Source organism: Sebastes fasciatus, chromosome 15 (genome assembly GCF_043250625.1).
Source record: "Sebastes fasciatus isolate fSebFas1 chromosome 15, fSebFas1.pri, whole genome shotgun sequence".
In the NCBI taxonomy this organism is placed as follows: Eukaryota; Metazoa; Chordata; class Actinopteri; order Perciformes; family Sebastidae; genus Sebastes; species Sebastes fasciatus.
This window is the reverse complement of record NC_133809.1, coordinates 31,976,278-32,002,061: the sequence shown is the minus strand read 5'-3', so window position 1 is coordinate 32,002,061 and position 25,784 is coordinate 31,976,278. Positions and strand designations below refer to the sequence as shown.

At 41.5% G+C, this 25,784-nt stretch overlaps 1 protein-coding gene and 2 long non-coding RNA genes across 13 annotated transcripts in view; 2 read left to right on the top strand and 1 right to left on the bottom strand.

Annotated features, from left to right (window-relative positions):
- Positions 1-25,784, bottom strand: part of myt1lb (myelin transcription factor 1-like, b) — a 238,254-nt gene that overhangs the window by 32,614 nt on the left and 179,856 nt on the right. For 10 of the 11 annotated variants that reach the window (XM_074659944.1, XM_074659943.1, XM_074659950.1 and 7 more), the window contains 6 exons: positions 22,384-23,541; positions 14,913-15,047; positions 10,106-10,196; positions 6,309-6,416; positions 5,161-5,387; positions 1,835-2,121 (listed from right to left, as the gene is read on the bottom strand). In XM_074659944.1, the coding sequence (XP_074516045.1) occupies positions 1,835-2,121; positions 5,161-5,387; positions 6,309-6,416; positions 10,106-10,196; positions 14,913-15,047; positions 22,384-23,541 (2,006 nt within the window). The remainder of the gene's footprint in view (positions 1-1,834; positions 2,122-5,160; positions 5,388-6,308; positions 6,417-10,105; positions 10,197-14,912; positions 15,048-22,383; positions 23,542-25,784) is intronic. The other variant, XM_074659945.1, reaches the window with a different exon arrangement.
- Positions 1-25,784, top strand: part of LOC141783056 (uncharacterized) — a 281,504-nt gene that overhangs the window by 103,731 nt on the left and 151,989 nt on the right. The window lies entirely within an intron of this gene.
- LOC141783057 (uncharacterized) overlaps positions 1-25,784 on the top strand; it is a 233,219-nt gene that overhangs the window by 78,636 nt on the left and 128,799 nt on the right. The window lies entirely within an intron of this gene.

Here is a 25,784-nt window from a genome sequence, read left to right as displayed (position 1 = left end):
TCGGAAGACTAGAAAAGCGCTATATAAGTCCAAGTCCATTTTTTTTTTTACGTGGTTTATTTACATGACGTAACAGATGTGCCGATTTAACGGATTCAGTGTGGACAAAGAGCGTCCGATGCGGCGCGATAGTCGGACGCTCGCATTCAGTTAGGACACGGTGTTAGTTTATAACCCGTTTTTCTCTCTGTTTTTCTCTCTGTCAGTTTATTTCTTTCAAGAAACATGACCATGTTAAATATACACTTAATAAAGGCTACATGAGGTGAACAAAATGCAATGAAAAGTAAAGTAAATATTTAGAAAATGAATTGATAAATATTTAGAAAAGTAACTAATAAATATTTGGAGAAGTAACTGATAAATATTTAGAAAAGCAACTGATAAATATTTGGAAAAGTAACTAATAAATATTTGGAAAAGTAACTGATAAATACTTGGAAAAGTAACTAAGAAATATTTGGGAAAGAAATGAATAAATATTTGGAGAAGTAACTGATAAATACTTGGAAAAGTAACTAAGAAATATTTGGGAAAGAAATGAATAAATATTTGGAAAAGTAAGTGATATATTTTTGGAAAAGTAAGTGGTAAATATTTAGACCAACTTCAAAGTGTGAAATTGAGAATGGTATTTGGAGTGGTGGTAGGAGGTAGAATGAGTGTTGATTCGGGGGTTATTCAAATGAAACAATCTCGGGGGTGTAGAGGAGAAAATGACACTTTGGTTGAATAAATTCAAGGAGCAGACTGAGACAGAGAAACAGACGGATAGACAGGCTGAAGAAACAAGGAGGCGAGAATAGATGTGTGTGTGAAGTTTCATTCAGACATAGAAAGGAACAGTGTGTGCCACGAGGTGAGGTGTTGAGATGAAAGAGGAAGAAGAAGAAGAAAAAAAAGCCTGTGAAGTCTCCCGTCTTCCCATCCTGCCCTGAGAGCATCCTGCCTGTCTGGCCCTGAAGCAGGAGAAGGACAGACAATGAAATGAGGTAGGACCAGAGGAAGTCCTGACTGCTTCAGGCGTTTGTTCCCGCCAACTTTATTCCGTTCCACTTTTCTTTGGAAGTACGTTGCTTTTGGCTTTCATACTTTCCTCTGCTGTCATCCTCTCTTTCCTCTCTCTCCTGTATCCTCCTCTCTTCACCTTCTGTACTGTGACATTTAGAAACCTCCCACCAAAAAGGCTTCCTTTGCTCTCTTTCTTTATTTTCAATTCTCTCACCCTTGCTCTCGTTCTCTGGCAGCCTCTGCTGTCAACATTAGCATTAAGCCAGCATTAGCCCTCCGCTGTGCGCTCTCTTTCTGGCCCCCATTTTCCAGCTCAGCATCTGGGCACAGATAATACGGAAACACCGTCACCTTATCTCCTCAGAAATGACACACTGGGCTCACGCTGTGTCAAACGGCGCTTCGTCCCGCTCCTATCTGATCCCCAGATGGAAAATAAAAAACTGCCCTGCTGAGCCCTGAGTGTAAGACACAGCCCGGGTCTTTAACGGAATGTGTGTGTACGTGTGAGCAGCTGAAATCTCCCTCTCTTTGTCAGTTCTCACTGCCAGCATTAGTATAATGAAGGAAGCTCAATCTGTCAGGGGACTCTGTTGTGACTGCAGCAGGAGGCCAAAGTCTTACAAAGGTGAAGTGAATATATAGTGGAGTCATGTGAGGCTGCAGTGTCAAATCAGGGGATGTTTGTAACTTCCTGTCATTTAAAAAAATAAGAGTGCCCTGCTCAACCAAACCAAAAACTCACCACAAGACATCTGTTGATGTCATTTTGTTTTTTGTCATTTCGGTGACAGAATGTACGACATGAAATGATCCCTCCTACCTGCGAGCACAGGTCCTGGGGCTTCGCCCCCATGCCGTGGGGCATCTCCCGGCAGCGCGTGGACAGGTTGAGGATGGCCGTGGCCGCCATGTGGGCCGCCTCCATGTCGTGACTGTAGTCGAAGCTGCTCTTGCTGCAGGTGCTGCTGGCGCTGCTGCCCCCGCCCCCTCTGCCTCCTCCGGCGCCCCCTCCTCCACCTCCACAGCTCAGACTGCTGCTGCTACTGCTGGGAGCGTAGGTGCTGGTGGTGCTGCTGGCCGAGCTGGACGTCTTGCAGTAGCGTTTGGCTGCGGGTCAAATTAAAGAAATTCAAAACGAAAAGAGGGCTGAATGCATTTTGCTACTATACTTACAATGATATATTATATGGCTTTAACTATGGAGGATGAAAACTGCCAAAATAAAAAAAATAAATGACTAAATAAATAAATATATCATTAAATGTAGAAAAAAACAATATATTAAAAACAAATATAGCCATGAATTAATTTATACAATATGACATAAATTGATTTTTTTTTTTATTTGCTTCTTTATTTATTTATCTTTGTATTAATTCCCTTTTCATTTATTTTATATTTATTTTTAAACATAGGTATTTATTTATATATATGCATGATTTCCCCCTTGCATTTCCCCCTTTATTTATTTCCCCATACTTTTACCATTACATTTATTTCTGTATTCTTTTCTTTACACAATTCTTTTTACATTTCCTTATGCATTTCTACCTCATTATGCAAATGAGGGGGCTGTCACTCAATGTGATAATAAATAATAAAATAAATATATAAATAAATAAAGGGAAAATAATACAAATATGAATAAATAAGGAAGCAAATTAAAAACTGAAATATCAATTTGTCACATTTTACCAATTAATTCATGGCTACATTTACTCTTAATATTATTTTTGCCGCATTTAATGGCATATTTTATTTATTTATTTATTTGTCAAGTCATTTATTTACGTATTCATTTATTTTGATTAATTGGCAAGTTATATACTAAACCTAATAGAATTTTAGGCCTATATATCCATTAAATTATTTTCCATTCATAAAGGCTGCAGGTCTAAATTAAGTTTAGGGTGGGGTTTAATGATGAAGTGTGTTTTTTAGACCCTGCAAGCCTGCCAGACTTTTATAGATTTTAGATGCATAAAATATAGGCCTGAAAGAAAGTTCTATTAGGTTTAGTAATATAATTGAAATTATAATTAAAATAATCTGATCCAAATTTAAAATAATATGCCGCATCAGAAAATCCCACAAAATAGTTTTGCGACCCTGAAATGTTCCTGCTTGATACAGCTCAAAGGAATCTTTTCATAGTGTTAAGTGTGCACTAGGTCTGTCAATTTTTTTTTTTGTGATGTTTGAATGTATTTAATATATAAAATTGTTTGTGATTTCTGTGTCGGACCCCAGGAAGACTAGCTGGCATCATGGCGTCAACTAATGGGGATCCTAATAAACTAAATTAAATTGATTAAAATATTTAATCGCAGTTAATCAGATATTATTCACACACTTTTAATCTGTTCGAAATGTACCTGGAAATTAATGAACAACACAAAACAATGACAGATATTGTCCAGAAACCCTCACAGCATAAAAAAATATGCTCAAATCATAACATGGCAAACTGCAGCCCAACAGGCAACAACAGCTGTCAGTGTGTTGACTTGACTATGATTTGCCCCAAACTGCATGTGATTATCATAAAGTGGGCATGTCTGTAAAGGGGAGACTCGTGGGTACCCATAGAACCCATTTACATTCACATATCTGGAGGTCAGAGGTCAAGGGACCCCTTTGAAAATGGCCATGCCAGTTTTTCCTCACCAAAATTTAGTGTAAGTTTGAAGCGTTATTTAACCTCCTTCCTGACAAGCTAGTATGACATGATTCCTTAGCTTTTTTAGTTTTATATGATACTAGTATCTTCACTTTGGATTTAAAACAGCCCGCTACAACCTAAAAATCGCAAGTTGCATTAAAGCTTCAGTAGGCAGTATTTTTTGGCATATTTGGGCAAAAATCCCATAATAACCTTTCAGCATATTGTAATTCAAGTGTTCTGAGAGAAAACTAGACTTCTGCTCCTCCTCATGGCTCTGTTTTCAGGCTTCAGAAAATCTAGCCTGTGACGGGAGACTTTGACCAATCACAGGTCATTTCAGAGAGAAAGTGTTCCTATTGGCTGTGCTCCGGTCATGTGACCGGAACTTGGCGTTCCTTCACCAGATTTCATGGCGGTGGCGTCACAAACTTTCTAATTTTACAGCTAAACCGTGCACTACAAGATGATTCTGAGAACATCTGAAGAGAGAAATAGACATTACAGTAACAGAATATCGATTCATATTTAATCAGCGCTGCCTAGTTTCACTGTTTGGTCGGAGTTTGCGAGTGATTGACAGATGGCTCTCATAGACGGCAGATTGACAGCAGACCTCAGATCAGCTCTGACTGCTTGTTTTCCTCCGGTCTGTGAAATCTTGCAGATGCCGTTAGGAGCACCAGAGGACACCGGATGACACAGAGACACATGATTTTTTTCCAGGTTATCTTTTTCATGTTCTACTGTCACGATATAGCGATCGTTTTATAAAAATAACTTTTTTTAATCATATTTGCTCCAATCTGTCTACTTCAGCTTTAATGCCTAAAAGGTCCCATATCGTGCTCATTTTCAGGTTCATATTTGTATTTTGTGTTTCTACTAGAACACGTTTACATGCTGTAATGTTAAAAAACAACTTTATTTTCCTCATACTGTCTGCCTGAATATACCTGTATTTACCCTCTGCCTGAAATGCTCCGTTTTAGTAGAATTCAATGGAATTGCAATTGCAACAGAATTGCGTTGCTAGGCAACAGCTTGGGTCCATGTTTACCTCCTGTCAGCTGATGTTGTTCGCATACACTGCAAGCAGGAATAAACTGGGACACATTTAGAATGTTTATGTCTAAAACTGTGTAATTGTCTAAATATTGTAGATTTATGTAGAAATCGGCTTGTTTCAAACGCACAATTTCTGAATACGGGCTGTGTGTATTTCTCTGTATATTGAGCGCTTCAATACTTAAACAGTATTTATATGGCACTTAAACCTGCTTTATAATATAAAAGACATGAAAATCGTACTTTTTACAATATGGGACCTTTAAAGAAATTAGTGGCGTTAAAACAAATTTGTGTTAACGTGTTATTATCGCGTTAACTTTGACAGCCCTAGTGTGCACTCCATCTTGTTTTAACAACTATTAAAACAGTAAATTCACCGTGGGAGAAATGAAGACGTTGACATAAAATTGTACCGTCATATCCTTTGGGGGAGCTGTCTCTTTGTCCGTGAACTTTGGGTGCGATGGCCCGTTTCCCGTACACTTGGTGGTTGTTACTGCCATCGAAGGCGCTGTAGTCGAAGCTGGTCTTGGAATACTTCTCCAGCTCCTTGGCCAGGTTGGAGCGGGGCGTGCTGGTGGAAACATTGTTCTTGTAACCATACTGTGGATAGTCCAGTTGTTTGACAAAGCACATAGGCCTGGAAAATAAATGACGAGGGGGTGGAAGTTGGACCGAGGCACTCAATATTGCCCAGGGGAAGGAGAGGGAACTTGGGGTTTGGTTAAAAAATGGGCAGATGCAAGGGAAGGGGCAGAGTGTTATGGGAATACTCCAGGATTAGAATATGGAAGATGATGCTGGTAGATGGTAGAGGTGTGGGGCATCCTTATTATACACCATAGCATGGAGGTTTTCTTCCTCTTGCTTTACAAAAAAATAACTCTGCTACAAGTGTTTTTCATGTCTAGTCAATAAAAAATGGTCCAAATTGAATTTCTACATTTCTTTTATTGCGCTTGCATACTTCTGATGTGCTTTCATCATTTGATATGCATTTAAATCCTCAATCTAAGACCAGGAAGAAATGAAATGTAAGCTGTTGATGTTCAGTTAGATATAAATATAAAATGTACAATTACTCATGACTTTTCATCATAGCATTTTCATGACTATCAAAGAAACTCTCGTTGAAAAAGCTCTGCCTTCGCTATGACAAATGAGGCCAATTTTGTCAGAATCTAATAAAACGATTTGCCTTCAATAGTGAGCTCAGAAATAACATGCAGCCTCTTGGAAGTATTCTCTGGGGACAGGAGAACATAAACATAAAACAAAAAGGGGAGACTCAATAGCTTCACAGAATGCAGGGGGAAAAAAGAACAAAACATTCCAACATGACTGATAACACTTCTCTACGTGCTAAGTGTTGTATCAGATTACAGTCAGCACACCTTATCACAAAATGCACTTATTTTACACCCAACACCTTGTGACCATAGGCCACATATTAAATATGCACTAGAAGCTGTAGAACGACATGTTTGCTATGTGCTTTCCATCGCATATTTTTCTACCCCCAACCTCCGTAATGTATATGAAAGTGAAGAGTGAATACTACCTTAGGACTCGGTCCGAGGCCTGGTTGGACTTGGGGGCGTCGCAGCCCTGGTGCTTCTCCTGGGCTTTGGCCAGCTTCTCGGCTGCAGCGATGGGACATCCTGACAGACTGAAAATGAGAAAGCCATATTGGAACATGCATCTGAGACACATTTTGATAAGTGTTAATGTTACATTGAATGCACATGCTGTAAAATGTTTGACTTGTTAGAGTACTTGCCAGCCAGTACATATCTGCCTGTTTATAGTTCGGAAAGAATTCGCTTAAAATGCAAAATCATTCATTTTCATCACTTTGTACGGTGGCCCAAGAGGGCCCAAAACATTCCCATTAGGAGAAACGTGCTACATTCAAAAACACATGTGAAAATCTCAAAACAAATACAACAACAGAAACGTGCTGCAAATGAAAAAAAAACGTGCTGCAAAAATTAGGGCTGTCGCAATATTGCAATACCGCGCTATTGACAAGCAAACCGCACGGGATGGAAAGCAACCGCCACAACTGCTATGTTCACATTTTTTCATTTTAAATTCGTTCCAATGGAAGCGCCGAATATTTCGCATATATCCAAGCAAGTATTCTACCTTGTGTGGACATTTTTACTATTGCGGATATTCCGTATCTTAGCAGACAGACGCAACCAAAGGATCTCAGCTGAAAAAAACCCCCAAAACCTGTTGCCCCTCATTACACTTCTGTGTTCTGCATTTAACAATAAAGTATTTCATTAATTTTAAAAATGTCATCTTTGTCATTTAAAAAGCAAAAAAATACCTAACAATAGCCAAACAATAAAGCTTATTTATATAGCACTAAAATCAGGATAAATTAAGTGATTTGCAAAAAACTAATTGGCAATAATACCGCATAATGCACTGTTGAACCAATCATTATCGCTGCAGATGAAATTCCTTCACTGCGACAGCATTAGCAGGAAGTCAAAATAAATGCATTAACAGCAAATTCGCTGTAAATACAGAAACGATACAAATTTTAAAACACACAAACTCCAAAAACAAATGCAACAAAAAAACGTTGCATATCCAGTCAATACAACGGAAGTTCTCCAGGCCTGTAGGGGGCGCGCTCAGTTTTGCTATTGTTTTTGAAGCGGAAAGAAAAATGGAATCTTTTACAATAGTCACGTAAATCTGTTGCTCTTTTATAATATCGTAAAAGACTAAAAGGACGGATGTAAAAAAGAACACATAGCTTTTTATCGCCTGTTTACTCTTTTACACTTTTCTTCGTATGCAGAAACTGACTAGATATGCAGCGTTTTTCTATTGCATTTGTTTTTGGGGTTTGTGTGTTTTTTTACTTTGCATCGTTTCTGTATTTGCAGCATGTTTGCTGTCAATGTATTTGTTTTGGCTTTCTGCAGCACTCTTTTTTTCATTTGCAGCACATTTCCATTGTATTTGTTTTTGGATATTTATGTCTTTTTGAATTGGCATTGTTTTGGACTGCTGCAGCGCATTTGCCCTTGTCGGCCATCGTACTTTGTTTTAAAGATCCAGTGTGTAGGATCTGGCGGAATCTAGCGGTGATGTGAGAGATTGCAATCAATTGAAGCTTTCCCGTGTGCCAAGCATTTTGGAGAGCTACGGTGGCCAAAAACGCGATGTCCCTCATTAGAGCCATTTGGAGCAGAGCCAGTGCGTAGAGAGTTTGTGTGTATGTGGGAAGTGAGTGGTGAAGCAAGAAAGAGAGAGCAGCGGCGACGGGAGCGAGTAACGTTATCGACTCCGGCCCAAGCAGGAAAAGTTAACAGAGTTTGGTTTGTCCGTTCTGGGCTACTGTAGAAACATGGTGGTGCAACATGGCGAACTCTGTGAAGAGGACCCGCTGCCTATGTAGACATAAACGGCTCATTCTAAGAGAACGAAAATACAACAACTCTAATTATCAGGTGATTAGACACCAGAGAAAACATACTTATTAATATAATTTTCCACTTCTGCCAATACCTTTAACACTTAAAATAATAACACAATTGGCAACAGCATGTTTCTGGTTGAACAGCTTGAAATAATTCTCATAATAAATATTCCCATATGGACAAATGCACATAAAAAAATTTACATTTATTTCCTTCAAACACATGCTGACAATACACACTCTCACATACACTCGGGATCTCCACCTCCATTATGTTCCAATAGCATTGGCGGCTGTAAAACTTCCTCCTGACAACTAACTGACCAAATGTGACAAAAGTCCATGTTGTTATCCTTAACCCCGATCATTCTCCATCCAGTCTGTCAACGGCAGTGTGCCGGGCCGCGCTGAAAAAATTATCTTTGACAATGGCCTGAAGCCAGTATAGAGCTGTGTTCGTGAGCACCTGTCATCAGACGTGCATGACTGTGTGCAGGTAGGAGAGTGTGTGTATCAGGTTGGGAAGTGTGCGCTAGTATATGGAGGTTTACATCAGCTCTTTCTAGTAGAAGAGAAAGTTTACTGTGCGTGCCTATTTTGCGCTGCAGCCGTGTCACTGAGTCCAGCACTGAGGCATTCTGGTCCTCCCAGGTCTGCACCTCTCCTGTCACCCTGGCTGAGTGGCAGAAAGGTGCTAATGGCTGCTGCTATGCCCGACTCCCTGAGCATCTGCTGTGGGTGACAGTCCTCTTTCACTGTCACCTCGCCCCGTCTGACAGCACTGGCAACGGCGCCCTGCTATTTCAGTTTCCTCCCTCCGAACCTACACCTGATAGATGCCATTTTTCGCCACGAGCTGATAAATGATTTATGCTGCGGAAGGTGTGAATTGCTGCATTCTAATCAGTCTCGGTTACACTGTGGGATTGTTAAGCAGCTGAACTACTTTAATTATTCCCGTCTACCCAACAAGATTGTACTTATCCACACACCGAAAATAAAGTGTTGCAAAGACAAAAAGAACGTGTTCAACACAGGGCTGTCAAAGTTAACGCGATAATAACACGTTAACGCAAATTTGTTTTAACGCCACTAATTTCTTTAACGCATTAACAAAACTTGCAATTTTTAGGTTGTAGCGGGCTCAGTTTTAAAGTTAGAGTGATAGTAAGGAACCCAAGGAATCCATTGGTACCCACCATGTCATACTAGCCGAGAAGGAGGTTAAATAACGCTCCAAAGTTGCGTTAAATTTTGGCGAGGAAAAACTGTCATGGCCATTTTCAAAGGGGTCCCTTGACCTCTGACCTCCAGATCAGTGAATGTAAATGGGTTCTATGGGTACCCACGAGTCTCCCCTTTACAGACATGCCCACTTTATGATAATCACATGCAGTTTGGGGCAAGTCATAGTCAAGTCAGCACACTGATACACTGACAGCTGTTGTTGCCTGTTGGGCTGCAGTTTGCCCTGTTATGATTGGAGCATATTGTTTTATGCTAAATGCAGTACCTGTGAGGGTTTCTGGATCAATATCTGTCATTGTTTTGTGTTATTAATTGATTTCCAATAATAAATATATACATACATTTGCAAAAAGCAGCATATTTGCCCACTCCCATGTTGATGAGAGTATTGAATACTTGACAAATCTCCCTTTAAGGTTCATTTTGAACAGATACAAAATTTGTGATTAATTTGCAATTAATCGCGATTAACTATTTTTTTTGATTGACAGCCCTAGTTCAACAATAACTAAACTACTAAAGTAAAGAGATGACATGAAAAAAAAACTGAGGATGAAAAAATGATTTCAGAACAATACATCAATAAAAAAAAAAAAGTCCCAGGGTGAAAAAAGGAGGGTGCAACATGGACAGTGCCGGTTTCATATGGGCAGGCTGTCACTTACCTTCTGTGGGAGTTTCTGTTGCTATTGACATGGCCACGTCCCGTGCAGCCAGGCGTAGGACACTTAAGAACATTCTCATACATAGCCACAACTTCACGCCGACAGGAGACAGGAGTGAAAGACAGGGAAGGTTAGGAGCCCCTTACAATCACGCATCAGCTCTATTAGTGTGTGAGGAGCTTGGCATTATAAACATCATTAAGAAATGAGCCTGTGTGAACCCAAATGACCTCTTCTTCATTTTAATGAACACTAGTTTGAGAGGGCAGGCGAGGTTTCCCACCATATTGCTTCCACTTATCCAGCCTTTCAAATTAGTATTCATAGAATAGGGACAGTCATGAATAAAAAGATGTCATTTAAGTTTAACAGGACAAAGCTGCCAAGAGACAGGAATGGAGGGGAAATTTTGGGCATGCAGGGAGCAGAGCGACCAACAGCTAGCAATCATGCAAAACACAAGCCTTGAAATCAATGGCAGAAGCAGACACGTGGAATACAGCTCCTTGATAGACTGGGCTTTGTTATCATCCGCGCATTGTTAGGGTAGATAGCGCAGTCTTCAATACCATTTACCATTAAAACAGTCCATAACTGTCTCAGATCCCCTCGGCAACCAGCCAATTAGATTAATGATCTATGGCTGTCCGAGAGGAGCCGTCGGAGCACCGCGGGCGCAGGCGCGAGGAAGGGTCGTCTCCAAATCAGTGGCGCGCAGGGCCAAACCCCATCGGCACTAGCTTCATCATTATCACCCCCTTAAACTTTAACCCCTCATCATCCTCCTTCCCTTACATACTAATTGCCGCTCTGTGCAGGTAATTGGACAAAGCCTGCCACCTCGACATGCCACAAGCCAATACATTATGCATATCCCAGTTTTGCCCTGCCCTCTGCAAAGACACAGATAGAATGGCAAGGAATGAAAGCAGCGGGCCTGATTCAGTGGGCACAGATAGAACTATAGGGGAGCTGGGGAAAAGAACAATACAAGGAAGCAATGAGGCTCCTTGCATGTTACAAAGGTAATTCACTTTAAAGACAAAAACAAAGACTCCCATGTGAGCTGATTAAATATTTTAGCATTCTACAGAAAAGAGCCACAATGAGCAAACAGGAATGGGAATTCATGAATTTGAGATATAATTTAATCGTCATTTTTCACATTTCCCAAGGAACAGTCTGGTTGCGCTGTGTGATTTGCCAATTAAATGAAGCCACCCCATTAATAATACATTGTCCATTCAGTACAGCAAATGTGTTAATAGGGGGGAGAGACTTGCCCAGTGATGTTGATAGGATTTCAATGTAGTGAGTCCCGGGACCCACAGGTGGTCATTTGAGTGGGTACCCAATAAGATGTGTTTTTTGACAAATTGTAGTGTTAAACTTGTGTTTGATGTTGTATGTTATAATTATAGTTATATTGTTAGATATAAAAATAACATTTAAACATGTGATTCATCCATAAAAAATGAATTACTAAAATAAATCATTTGAATAATTTGAATTCAACATTTTGAGAGACATGCTTATTCTCTTTCTTTCTGTGAAGAGTTTTACCAACCCAATTAAACACTCACCTACCACCACACCAAATTCTGTTCACAAATTTAACACTTTAAAGTTACTTTTCGAAATCCACACGAACCACTCTTCAAATCGGCATAAATTAGATCCACTGCACAGCACTTATTTAAAAGAAAATACTTTCAAAGCTTTTTCGTCTGTTACTCCCGTTATTTCCTTCTTCCAAAACAGTGGTGAAGAAAACCCAGAGCAAATGCTAGGGGTTGAGTTTTCATTAACACTAGCAAGGGCAGCGCAAGTGACGTAGAATATGAGGCGACCGTTATTGAAAGTAACGTGTTATAATAACAAGCATAAATAGCGAGAAAGTCCACTAAGGGTGGGTGTTTAATTTACGCTGTTACGTTATGTAATTAGACTTGTTATGTAACATTAAAAGCAAACACATGACAGGAGACCACTGTTCGTGTCCCATGTGAAACCAAAAGTAAATGTTGAGTTGTTATGTAACATTGTGTAAGAAAGTCCGCTAAAGGCGGCTGTTATTTATTTACAGGTAGTTACATTGTTGTGTTATGTTGTTGTGTTATGTTGTTGTGTTACATTGTTGAGTTACATTGTTACGTTACAATGTTACGTTACGATGTTACGATACGATGTTACGATACGATGTTACGTTACGATGTTACATTATGATGTTACGATGTTACGTTACGATGTTACGATGTTACGATGTTACGTTACGATGTTACAATGTTATGTTACGATGTTACATTACGATGTTACGTTACGATGTTACGTTACGATGTTACGTTACGATGTTACGTTACGATGTTACGTTACGATGTTACGTTACGATGTTACGATGTTACGTTATGATGTTACGATGTTACGTTACGATGTTACGTTACGGTGTAATGTTTTTATGATGTTACGATGTTACGTTGCGATGTCGTTACGATGTTACGTTACCATGTTACGTTACCATGTTATGTAACCATGTTATAGTACGGTGTTACGTTACGGTGTTACGTTACCATGTTATGTAACCATGTTATAGTACGGTGTTACGTTACGGTGTTACGTTACGGTGTTACGTTACGGTGTTACGTTACAGTGTTACGTTACAGTGTTGCGTTACTGTGTTGTTTTTATGATGTTACGATGTTACGTTACGTTGCGATGTTACGTTACAATGTTACATTGTTAAGCTATTATTTGAACAAAAATCATGACCTTTTCCCGAACCTTAATTTAAGTAGTTTTGTTGCCTAAACCTAACCAGTCATTTCACAATGTTAACCATGTGGCATTGTGTGTTTCTGCAAGTGTGATACGAGGCTGATATGAAACGCATTTATGAAACTTATTTTTAGTTCTGAAACGTCGACATTCAACCTCTTGTTGTTTGCAGAAATGTAAAATGCCAACATTTTTTCTGGCAACTGGGTTGAAATTATGACTCCTGTGTTAACGACATGCAAAATGAATCAAAGCACACAAGGCCCTATCTTGGATTCTGTTTATGTTAGAGCCCCTGAAATTTGACAAAACAGTCAATCAAAAACTTTTTTTAGCAGAAAATATTGAAACGTCAATATGTATATACTTTGGGGGACTGCCAGGGGCTCCAAAGCCACCCATTTTGCACTTTTTTTGTTTTCAAGGGCAAGTAATGAAAAATATGACACCTGCTTGTGTCTTTCAATCATTTGGATCTGTTGTACAGCATTTAGTCTGTGCCCCTACTAAATGTCATGGCTGTAGGAGTTATGTGTCTGAAGATATTGAACCCTAACAATGGCTTTCCGCCTGGGGGTGAAAATGTCAATATTCCCAGGGGCAAAAAACTATGCAATTCTCAATACTCAAGCCACCTAAAGCAGGTCACCTTTTAACAGCAACACGACTGTGATTGTGTGTTTCACTCTAAAGTATCCTTTTGAAGTCTGGGAAGAAGATGATGAAGATGCCACAAAGATTAAGAAGATAACTTTTTGTGATCCAAAGCATCCTGTGCAGTATTAGCGGTATCATTTCCCCAAAAAGTCAGCCCGATCAACACAAAGCAAGGCACAGGAGGAGGAACAGAGACATCGTATTCCAAAATCTCCAGTAACAATCAATTCAAACCCATTCCAAATTCCATTTTGGGGCTCTTGATCCCAGACAAGGTCAACTGCTTGGAGTCATTTCACATTTCTGGGAGACATCTCAGGTTAGAGACCTTCGTGTGAGCGGCGCTCCGCAGAACAAGAGTCATCTGTGACACTGCTGGTCTTTACAGGCCTGGCTTTAATGGCAACTAATTTCTTTGCCATTATTAAAACCCTCTTTTATTTTGATTGCAGCCTGGGTCATGACCGATCATAACTTGATTTTCACGCTGCAGTCAATGAAACGTGTAAATGGGCTTTTATTGAGAAGTTTGCACAAGGTGAATGAGACTAAATAGCCGGGGTGAAATCTTGAAAGGGAAAACTCACTATTCATTCAAGGCTAATGTTTATTGCCACTTCACTTGATCCATGGCTTAGAGATATGATCCAGCCTTTCTATTCAACGGAACTTAATTGAGCAAGGAATACAAATAAATGAATGGGGTTTATGGCATGGGTGACTGAGGCAGGCTCAGTGTTATCAAGGTCTGTGAGCATTTTCAAGTTTTTGTGAAAAAAAATAAATAAAAATGTTCATACTCGATTAACATTAAAACGCTGCACAAATTGATGAAATACAAAAGCATGGCATTTAACCTTTTCCTATCAGTCACACACTCAATAATAAACCATGCTGTGAAGAAGCATGCAACCCCTACAATGATGAAACCAACAACAGTGGATGGGATTATCATATGCTCTTAATCACTGTCAGTCAATCTAGTGGAGGAGAAAGTCTCATGCAGTCAAGTAAATCACTGATTGACAGCTCTTGACCCTCCCACAAATTGCTGCTCGCCATTATTTGCGCATCACCAAGGCTTCATTTCCCACCTCATCACCACGGCACACTAGGCAGGCAATCCCCAAGCAAAACCACGGCCCCATGCAAAAGGTCACAAGAGGAGTGCAGCTGTGACCCATCTGACCACTCACTGTACCTCCCCGCCCGGCTGAAATATCAAACACAGTCCCATGACAGCAAGTACACAGCAAACACGACGAGCCAGACGCAGCAGTGATCGCGGGAAACATGCCGATCCCTGAACATCAAAAGAACATGAAGGACACAGGTTGGGTAAAAAAGCCAAACCGGTGTTTGGCTGGTTTGTGCTTACTTTCTGGTGGCACCCTGTCTTTGTGCGGACAGCCGGATAGACTCCGATGGTGGGGGTACAGGCCCGTTACGTGACCCGTGCCGTCGCAGCCGGGTGTCGGACACCGACTCTCCTTCTTGTCTGCACGTGAAGCGTCTGTAAGCAGAATGTCATACTGAGGTGATCACACGTGACAAAATGCTGGACTACAGTACTACTGCAGTACAACACGTTAGCACACGTGGGACTGGCAGTATGGTAGCCACATAACACCAGAGCTTTAAGTTGCAAAGGAACAGACCTCCCCAACACATTCTCACTCCCAACTCGTCAAATATCGACGTTTGGTCAGTGCCCCTCGGCATCGGAGACTGACGCACGGGGTACCACTCTTGCGTTACTTTGGGATGGACCAGGGATGGCGTGTCAATATGAGCTTGTTACATGCATAGTGTCCTTTCAAAATAAACTTCCATTTTCACAGGAAGTTAGGTTTAGGCAACACAATGGCTTAGTTAGGGTTAGGAAACGGTCGTGGTTGACATTACCTTCACTGACTAGCGACTCACGGGACTGACAATACTAAAAACCCACGCGACTATAGCGACCCCCGGGACTAAAGATACTAACGAGTCACATGACTAAAGACTCACGTGACTAACGATACCAACAAGTCACGTGGCTAAAGACTCAGGGGACTGACGATATAAACGAATCACGTGGCTAAAGTCTCATGGGACTCATGGGACTGACGATACCAACGAGTCGCGTGGCTAAAGACTCACAGGACTGACGATATAAACGAGTCACGTGGCTAAAGACTCACGGGACTCACGGGACTGACGATACCAACGAGTCGCGTGGCTAAAGACTCACAGGACTGACGATATAAACGAGTCACGTGGCTAAAGACTCACAGGACTCACAGTACTGATGATACCAACGAGTCGCGTGACTAAAGACTCACGGGACTCACAGGAATGACGATATCAACGAGTCGCGTGACTAAAGACTCACAGGACTCACGGGAATGACGATATCAACGAGTGGCGTGACTAAAGACTCACAGGACTCACGGGAATGACGATATCAACGAGTGGCATGACTAAAGACTCACGTGACTGACAATACGAACGAGTCAGGTGACTCACGGGACAGACGATACCAACGAGTCGCGTGACTTAAGACTCACGGGACAGACAATACCAATGAGTCGCGTGACTCAAGACTCACGGGACTGACGATATCAACGAGTCGCATGACTCAAGACTCACGGGACAGACGATACCAGCGAGTCCCGTGAGTCTTGAGTCACGGGACTCGCTGGTATCGTCTGACGATATCAACGAGTGGCATGACTAAAGACTCACGTGACTGACAATACGAACGAGTCAGGTGACTCACGGGACAGACGATACCAACGAGTCGCGTGACTTAAGACTCACGGGACAGACAATACCAATGAGTCGCGTGACTCAAGACTCACGGGACTGACGATATCAACGAGTCGCATGACTCAAGACTCACGGGACAGACGATACCAGCGAGTCCCGTGACTCAAGACTCACGGGACTGACGATATCAACGAGTCGTGTGACTAAAGACTTAGGGGAGTGACGGGACTGACGATACCAACGAGTCGCGTGACTAAAGACTCACGGGACTGGCGATACCAACGAGTCGCGTGACTAAAGACTTACGGGACTCACGGGACTGACGATACCAACGAGTCGCGTGACTGAAGACTGACTTGACTCACGGGTATGACGATACCAACGAGTCTAAAGACTCATGTAACTGCTTATTAGCAGACTCTTACACTATTAATACTACGTCACTTGCTCCGACCGTCAAATAACGCCTTGGGTGGGTTTACATTGGAGTTAGATGAAAGCCCCGGTTCGTCACATACCGTTGCTAAAGGGTGCCTCCGTGCGCCGGTTTCCGATGCCGAGGGACACTTACCAAACGGCGGTATTTGAAGAGTCGGGAGTGAGAACAGGTTGACCTCACAGATGTCAAGTAAGTTACAAGGGAGTTCAAGTGCCACAGGTGAATAACAGATAATACATGAAATATGGAAAAGCTGATATACATTCTGTTGAGAGCTGCGCACTGCTATACCAATAAGGAACAGATTGTTGAATAACACAAGATGTGCAGTTTTGTTAGATTTCACATATGTCAGTCTGTCCTGGATTTCTTGGATGTTCCAATACCTACTGCTATGGGCGTAATTTTTATTAGGGGGTATGTCCCCCTCACTTTTCAAAATCTTACTTAGGACAATAAGTTAAAGGGGACATATTGTGCTCATTTTCAGGTTCATACTTGTATTTTGGGTTTCTACTAGAACATGTTTACATGCTTTAATGTTCAAAAAACACTTTATTTTTCTCATACTGTCTGTATGAATATACCTGTATTCACACTCTGTCTGAAATGCTCCCAAAAAAGCCCAGTCTGCTCTGATTGGTCAGCGTTTTCGGGTCTTCTGCATCTGTGCTGTTGCTGTCTTCATAGTGTCACTGCAGCCGGAGACTCACTGTCTAGGAACTACATGGAGTTTAGCAGCACTTCTACTGGTGACTGTGTAGTTGTGACCTCACAACAGTTTGTGAATACGGGCTGTGTGCACTTCTCCGTGGATTGAGCGTTTTGATACTTTCACAGTATTAGACCTGCTTTATAATAAAAGACATGAAATCTCACTTTCTACAATATGGGATCTTTAAATATTAGATAAGGATGTGCTCTTTTTAGTGATGATGCATGACTAAGTATATGGCCTCTATCAATGAAAACTAAATGTGATTTTAAGTATATACAATATTATGGCAATTTACATAGCATTTCTATTTGTTGTATTTGACTACCATTAATTTAGAAAGTATGGCAAAATGATAATGTGTTATTTTTATAGTTTGATATAAATATGTAAAATGCAGGAAATAGTATTTTCAGTTGTTTTTCATTTTAGTGGAAGAACCTCTGACTTCATGTGCCCCCCCCCACTTCTGAAACCGAATCTACACGCTTGACTATTGCAACCAAAAACATTTGAATTTGAAGTTTTTCTTATTTATGGGCCATTATTTATTGCTGTGCTTATTTGAAGTAATGGAGTGAAGACAACAATGCAATAATTGGCTTGCTGACAGCTATTTTGATCATGAGGTTTGTTTACTGTGATGAAATCGGGAAGATTTGAGAAACTCTCGTGTTAGTGACCTTCAACAAAAAACGCTTCATCTTTCAGTTTCGATTCGATTAAGAATGTATCGTACTTCTCTTCATTAAAACCACTCGTGCCTTCACATGACAGTTTGTTGAGCTGAGTGTGACGATGAGGGTTCAGAAAGCACACACACCGGAGAAGATTGTCTTTCCCTTCCCAAAACCTGGTTCTCCTGTTTCTTCCAAACCCATGATGAGATAGAGTTACCACCAAAAAGCAGCGATGCCAAGCTGTGCCAACTGGCATTTGTTTCTGCAGCCGTCCACCTTTAAAACACTTTGACTCGCAAACAAGGTCAAGGATTCTTCTTACAGCCAACATGCGATGGCTCCTGTAGGATACATTACCATTTTAAATGAAAATTATGAATATTTCCGAAGCAATAATAGCCTTTAATATCTTTTCACAGCAGAGTTACAGGAGTATAGTGTTGTATCAGACTGTATAATCCATTTGGAGCCATTTGAGTGACAGAAACCATTATCTAGAGCAAGTATTAGCAAAGTGGACAGGGGAGCAGCTATTATCTCATGCCGCAGAAAGACAGACCACTGATTAAAGTTTTACAAGCCTGTGTAACTTAGTAGCTCCACCTAAGGCCCTTACCGACAACCCGAAATAAACCAGAGGTTGAGGAGGAAGAGCAAAGAGAGGAGCAATCAAGTGAAGGGAGTAGGAGGGTTGAGAAAGGACAAAATCGAGAGGTGGCATGGAGCACACCTACTCATACAGTTACAAGTGAGTCACCAAATGAAATCCCATGTCTCATTCATCAGAGAAAAGCACCTCATTATCCTCCGTGGCTATCATCTATCTGTGTCACGTTAGGGGCATGTGAGTTTGGTACAATATTGCTATGTCATGTCTGGCTCTTCTGTCTGCCGCCGGGGACATTTCATGTGGATAAAGAACTTGGTCTGCATGTAAAATGTGGCATCTTAACCCCCTGACTTTACTGTCTTTCAGATGCTCTAGTAGGTTCAGTTTTAGTGCTAGAGTGAAGCTACAGATATCATATGAAACTAGAAAACCTACCAACCAACCATGTCATGCTACCATGTCGGTAAGGAGGCTAAATAACGCTCCAAAGTTAGGCTAAACTTTAGCGAGGAAAAACTGGCATGGCCATTTTCAAAGGGGTCCCTTGACCTCTGACCTCCAGATATGTGAATGTAAATGGGTTCTATGGGTACCCACGAGTCTCCCCTTTACAGACATGCCCACTTTATGATAATCACATGCAGTTTTTTCATGCAGTATAAATGTGTTATTTTCTTCTATTCTAAAATGGTGTGTTTGAATATTTCTGCATACTGAGGTCCATAAACTGTCTTAGAATTACATAAATTGGGTATCTTTGTAAAGCTGAGACTCTTGTGGATCCAATGAGCCCAACTGTGTTCATGTGTGATGATGTTAGTCCCCATAGGAGACATTTCATTGTAGTAAGACCATTTTTTTTAAACTTGACCTCACTGTATAAAATGACCTGTGGTGACGTCTAGGATAATCACAGCGTCATGAAACTTTATAGCCACAAACTAGAGACCTAGAGCATTCAGAGGATGAATGGATCAAACTAGAGACCTAGAGCATTCAGAGGATGGATGGATCAAACTAGAGACCTAGAGCATTCAGAGGATGGATGGATCAAACTAGAGACCTAGAGCATTCAGAGGATGAATGGATCAAACTAGAGACCTAGAGCATTCAGACGATGGATGGATCAAACTAGAGACCTAGAGCATTCAGAGGATGGATGGATCAAACTAGAGACCTAGAACATTCAGAGGATGGATGGCTTTCCTAGCTAGACTGACAATAAGGGGGTTTCTGAGCAGTCTACACAACAGAAGTGCTCGCCATCCAATTCGCCGAAAAATACAATTCTTGCAGAAATCTCAAAATGTCAAAAGTTTTTTATCCCAAATCACAGCATGGCTTTTTTCTCTGGTGTTCCTCAAGGTCTTTGTGTCTTAATGTGGTATTCTGGAGGGATTATTGATTATTTGTATCGATTCTCCAGTGGTAAAAAATGCTTAAATTTAGCACCAAATCTGTGTCACAAATGGTATCAACTCAAACATTGCTGCAACAATTTATGAGACATAATAGAGCATGGGGATGACCATCATATACTTCCATCATTATGTTCTAAACCCTTATACCCTTTTACAATTCATTTAAAATAATAATAATAATTAATAATAATTAATTAGTTCGTGTTTATTTCTGATTTATGACTAGAACAATTTGACAGACAGTGCTGAGCTGCATCTCAAATTAATCTTCAGGTTTCCTGCTTCAGGTGATGTACACCACTTCTATGTGCCATCTACTGTTGACCTGCTATCTCCCCCTAAAGACCTCCTGTACCCCCCTAAAAAAGACTAAAACAGGTCTATTGTGGGTCTCGGAGGGTTAATAATGGTTTCTTTTGGGGCAGATTATTACATTGACTGCCGGTGTTTGAACAGTATGTTGGAAACAATTTCCATACACACAAACACATGCGTGAAGCCCATGTGTTCTGCCCGCCGCGCTTCCATCGCAGGGAGTGGGAGCAGCCAAGTGGAAGGCACATTAGAAAGCAGGGGATATTGATTGTGGCTGGGGACGGTCTGCGCTTTGCATAGCAAATGGCCCCCATTACCATACCATCTCTGGATAATTAATGTGCAGTCAGTTAGCCTGCCGTTCGTTATCGGTCATTCTGATACTGTTCAATTTTCATCTCAGCCTCATGCTTCTCTTAGGGAGCCTCTCTGAGCACCCCCCCCGTTCCTGTTCCCCCCCTTCCCCTCTCCATGCTCTGTTTCATGAATCACACAGGAACCCTGGTCAACGAGTGTCTGCTGCTATCTCGCCAGAGGGAAAGATGTTATCGCGACGCGACTGTCTTATGCGTCCTCTCATTATTCCGACATTAGCCAGACACGGGGGCCATGGAAGGCTTTGGAAATTAACATTTGTGTGGCATTTAAGTCGCAATATATACCTGCTGTGAGTTGTGTGGCATTTAAGGTGTAATGTAACCCTGCTGTGAATTAGCGTGCTCTTATTTGTTGGTCTCATCTGATATCTTCCTTATGGGGGGAAATTATTTAACCTAACTAAGTCGGAATATTGTTGCAGTCAAGGATATGATGAGAGGAATAATTAGGAGTTAAACAAGGGAGCTTGAAATCAGACCACTGTAAATGCCACTGCAGTGTCTCTGCACATCCAGTAGTATAACAATTACCACTAATGGAATACTGCAGTTTTTGGACTATATGATTAGCCATAAATATCTGTCTTTCTTTGGTATCAGTATCAATCTGGACGGTATCATAAGGGTCATAAACAAGGCTAAAAACACTTCCTTGTTCCCTTAAGAATGAATCCAGAAGGCCTCTGTTTTGTAGCTTCCTCTCCCAAGTGCTTGCGCAGGTTTAAAAATAGGCAGCTTTACCCCAAGCTGCATCGCAGGGATGAGATTTGCGGTCCTAACAGGCCGTGCAGATTGCCATTACTTATGCCTGACAAGCCTACCCTCTGATGTTTCCATGCTGGCCTATTTTAACAACATAAGCTGCTGCTGCCGCTCCCGCTGCTACCGAGATGCGAATTTCCAAATTGGCTGAAAAAGCTTGTCCTGGGGTTATAGTGAGGTTCCCAGAATGCATGTGGGCTGTCTCGTCTCCAGTACAGGATAGATAGAATGCAGAGCCAAACAGTGGCAGACAAACATTTTACCTGAGCTTGTTAAATGAGGTAAGCATGTCTAAACTCGTGTAGATATGGTTTCCAATGGAGGCATCGGAGCGTGTCTGTATTTAAAGGTAGGGATGCAGCGATCTGACTTTTTTTAGTCCCGATAGCGAAACCTGGTCGATACATCAGGCTTCGACTTAAACATTGCTTTCCTAACTTTGTAAAACAAATGTAACAAATAAACACATAGATATACATTTAATGAATTGGTATTTATCTTTAAAATAATAAATCGTACACCAGCAACTTGGTAAAAAAATCTTCAGAATTAACAGAAATTAACAATTCAATTGTAAACCCTTTTAACATAGCAACAAATTAGTCAAAACTTAAACAAGAATTGAAATTCCAGTATAGAATGTATATAGTGTATAAACACAGAGTTGAATTGAATAGATTGGCACCATTGTCACCGATATTCAATCCAGCTATTTGAGTCAGTATCGGCCCGATATCTGATCCGGTATCTGTGCATCCCTATGTGAAAGAACCACTCACCTTTATGGTAGAAAGGCTTCTTCATGCCATCAGGAAGCCGGGCTTTACGTTCAACGCCGTAGCCATGCCGCGGGCCATGGTCTTCGTGGTTATACCTCACCCCGTCTCTCCTGGCAGCCTCGGCCGCCATTTTATCCCGCATTGCCTTAGCGCGTTCGGACTCTAGTGCAATGGCTTTCTCCAACAGGGACAGGTTACCCTTTGTCATGTCAAACACTTCTTCCGATCGATCTGATGTCACGGAGGCTGTGTCCTCATCAAAGTCCCGGAGGTTGGTGTGATATCGGTTGTCCTGCGCGCAACTGGAGAAGGCCTTGGAGCGCGGGCTCAGCTGCTCCTCCAGCTTCATGAGATTGTCCATGTCGGAATAGTTCCTATCAAGCGTTCGCCTGTCGTCTTGGCTGTGGTGGAAATCCCCGTAGCTGTGGTGCTGGGGCTGTTGATTGGGATCCCCACACGAAAAATGGTTTTGCTGGGATGGTCCGTTTCGGTCGGTGGACTTTGTTTCGCTTAATTTCCGAGCCAAATCGAAGCATTGGTTTCGTAGGCACTCCAGACTGCTTAAACACACTTCCTCGTCGCTGTTTTCTAGTTGTCCATTACTGTTGATCTTAACTTGTCCATTGCCACCATTGTGTGCGTTTCCACCATTGTGAGTACAGTCATTCCCAGCGGCGCCGTCCTCAAACTCCTGTCCATCTAAATTGTCAGACAATACCGCACCGTGACCTTGTGCCAAGAGTTTAAGGGAGTCCACCGTCTCCCGAACTACATCACTGTCAACGTCCAAACTCAGACCACCCCTCTGCGGTTCATCCCCTTCCCCCTCTTCTTCTTCCTCCTCGTCTTCGTCTTCGTCCTCCTCCTCCTCTTCATCCTCCTCATCCTCTTCGTCCTCCTCTTCATCCTCATCCTCCTCTTCCTCTGCGCTGTTGGAGGAGTTGCTGTTCATCTCGGACTCCGTCAAAGCTCGGTTGGCGGCGTCTTCTGCGATCTTGCCCAGGTTGAGGAGCGACTTGGCCACGAGTTCGTCGTAATTCTCGTATTCGTCATTGTTGTTGTTGTCCTTCTCTGTCGTCGGGCCAGATTTGGCATTACCGCCGCCACCTCCGCCGCCATTGCCCTCGCCCCCCTCGCTGCTGCTCATCTGATCGTCCTCTGTTGGAAAGAAAGAACACACGTCTTGTAATTTCATTTCCGTCATTCTATTTTACTGGTAAATCAGATTTCTGGGCTTGGCCCATCTAAATTGGATAAAGAACTCTTTGCTTCCCCTAATAATTTACTTTGAGAGTCTTAACAGCAGCTTGTGTTCTGAATTGTGAATCAGCACAGGAAGTTAAATATAGCGGTTGGGGAAAGTTACAGAGAAAGATGCTCTGGTAAATGGGGAATCTATGAAACCACGGGCAAGTCTTATTTTTGCCCTTATTTCCTGGATGTCTTTAGGAAAACATATTCACAGGTCTTATGATTAATAATATTACTGAAGAATTCTGTAAATAGTTGCAAATGAGATGACATTTTATTCATTGTTCAGCAGTGTGAATCAAAACACATCTTTGAATTAGAGAAAGCATTTTTTTTACAGGAGTCTAAAATCTGAGAGATGAGATGGTGTTCCACCTGCAACACCATGAACCCCAGTCAGCAGCTATTCATCGTTTGCTAGTAAAGTTCTTTTTTTCATTCAATCATCAGTATCTTTAGAATTCCTTTCACTGCCTAATTGATTCTGACAGGCTGCAAAAGGTTACTGAACCTCTTCTGTCAGTAATTTCAAGCACACACTCCTGGAGCACTTCCAATCTCTCCTTTCACATTTCCGCCCTGAGCCGTCAAGAGCACATCGCTCACGCTGGCGTCACATTTGTCACTTACATTCCTGCAGAGAAAATTAGCCTAGAGAACCCCCCCCCCACACACACACAAACACACAAAACAATAGACAAGAGTTTGACTTAGCGCAACTTCCCTTTTTTAGGTTGTAGCGGGCTAGAGTGAAGATCCTGGCATCATATGAAACTAAAAAGCCTGATGAATCCATCGGTACCAACCATGACATACTAGCTGGTCATGAAGGAGGTTAAATAACGCTCCAAACTTGAGCTAAATTTTATCGAGGAAAAACTGTCATGTCCATTTTCAAAGGGGTACCTTGACCTCTGACCTCCAGATCAGTGAGTGTTTTTACAGACATGCCCACTTTATCAAGATACAGGAGGTATAAAACATCACAGAGACAAGAATAGAGCAACTGGAAACTATTACAAACAGCAAAACCTAAAAAAATTGAAGGCTGTCAAAGTTAACGCAATAATAACACGTTAACGAAAATTAATTTTAACGACACTAATTTCTTTAACGCAATTTAAGATTTTGAGGTTGTAGCGGGCTCAGATTTAAATCTAGAGTGAAGATACTGGCATCATATGAAACTAGAAAACCTAAGGAATCAGAACCTGGCAAAGTTTGTCGTGAAGGAGGTTAAATAACGCTCCAAACTTGCATTCAATTTTGGAGAGGAAAAACTGTCATGGCCATTTTCAAAGGGGTCCCCTTGACCTCTGACCTCCAGATCAGTGAATGTAAATGGGTTCTATGGGTACCCACGAGTCTCCCCTTTACAGACATGCCCACTTTATGATAATCACATGCAGTTTGGGGCAAGTCATAGTCAAGTCAACACACTGACACACTGACAGCTGTTGTTGCCTGTTGGGCTGCAGTTTGACATGTTATGATTTGAGCATATTTTTATACTAAATGCAGTACCTGTGAGGGTTTCTGGACAATATCTGTCATTGTTTTGTGTTGTTAATTCATTTACAATAATAAATATTTACATACATTTGCATAAAGCAGCATATTTGTCCACTCCCATGTTGATAAGAGTATTAAATACTTCACAAATCTCCCTTTAAGGTACATTTATCTGTTCTAAATGTACCTTAAAGGGAGATTTCAGGTACATTTAGAACAGATACAAAATGTGCGATTAATTTGGGATTAATCGCAATTAACTATTTTAATTGATTGACAGCCCTAATTTGTACATAGTCTAAACAAACACTCACGCTGACTTTCACTCACTCACATACTCTACACACACACACTCCAATCTAATGAGAGCAACACAATATTGGTGCTTTGGGGGGTGAGGGCTTTAGAGCGGGAAGAGGGAACAGTCACGAATGACCAGGCACATATTTTGACAGTGGAAGCCTTCTTACAGCAACCTCGTGCACCAGGGGTTTAATTTTTGATGGTATGAAACATGGCACAGGGAGGCAATTTGAAGAGCAATCAAGGTACACAAAAGAGATATGGAAGCGAAACAGATTAAGGAGGGAACAGAGAGACTGCCCTGCCCTGAATTGGCTTTGGATTAGCTACAGAGA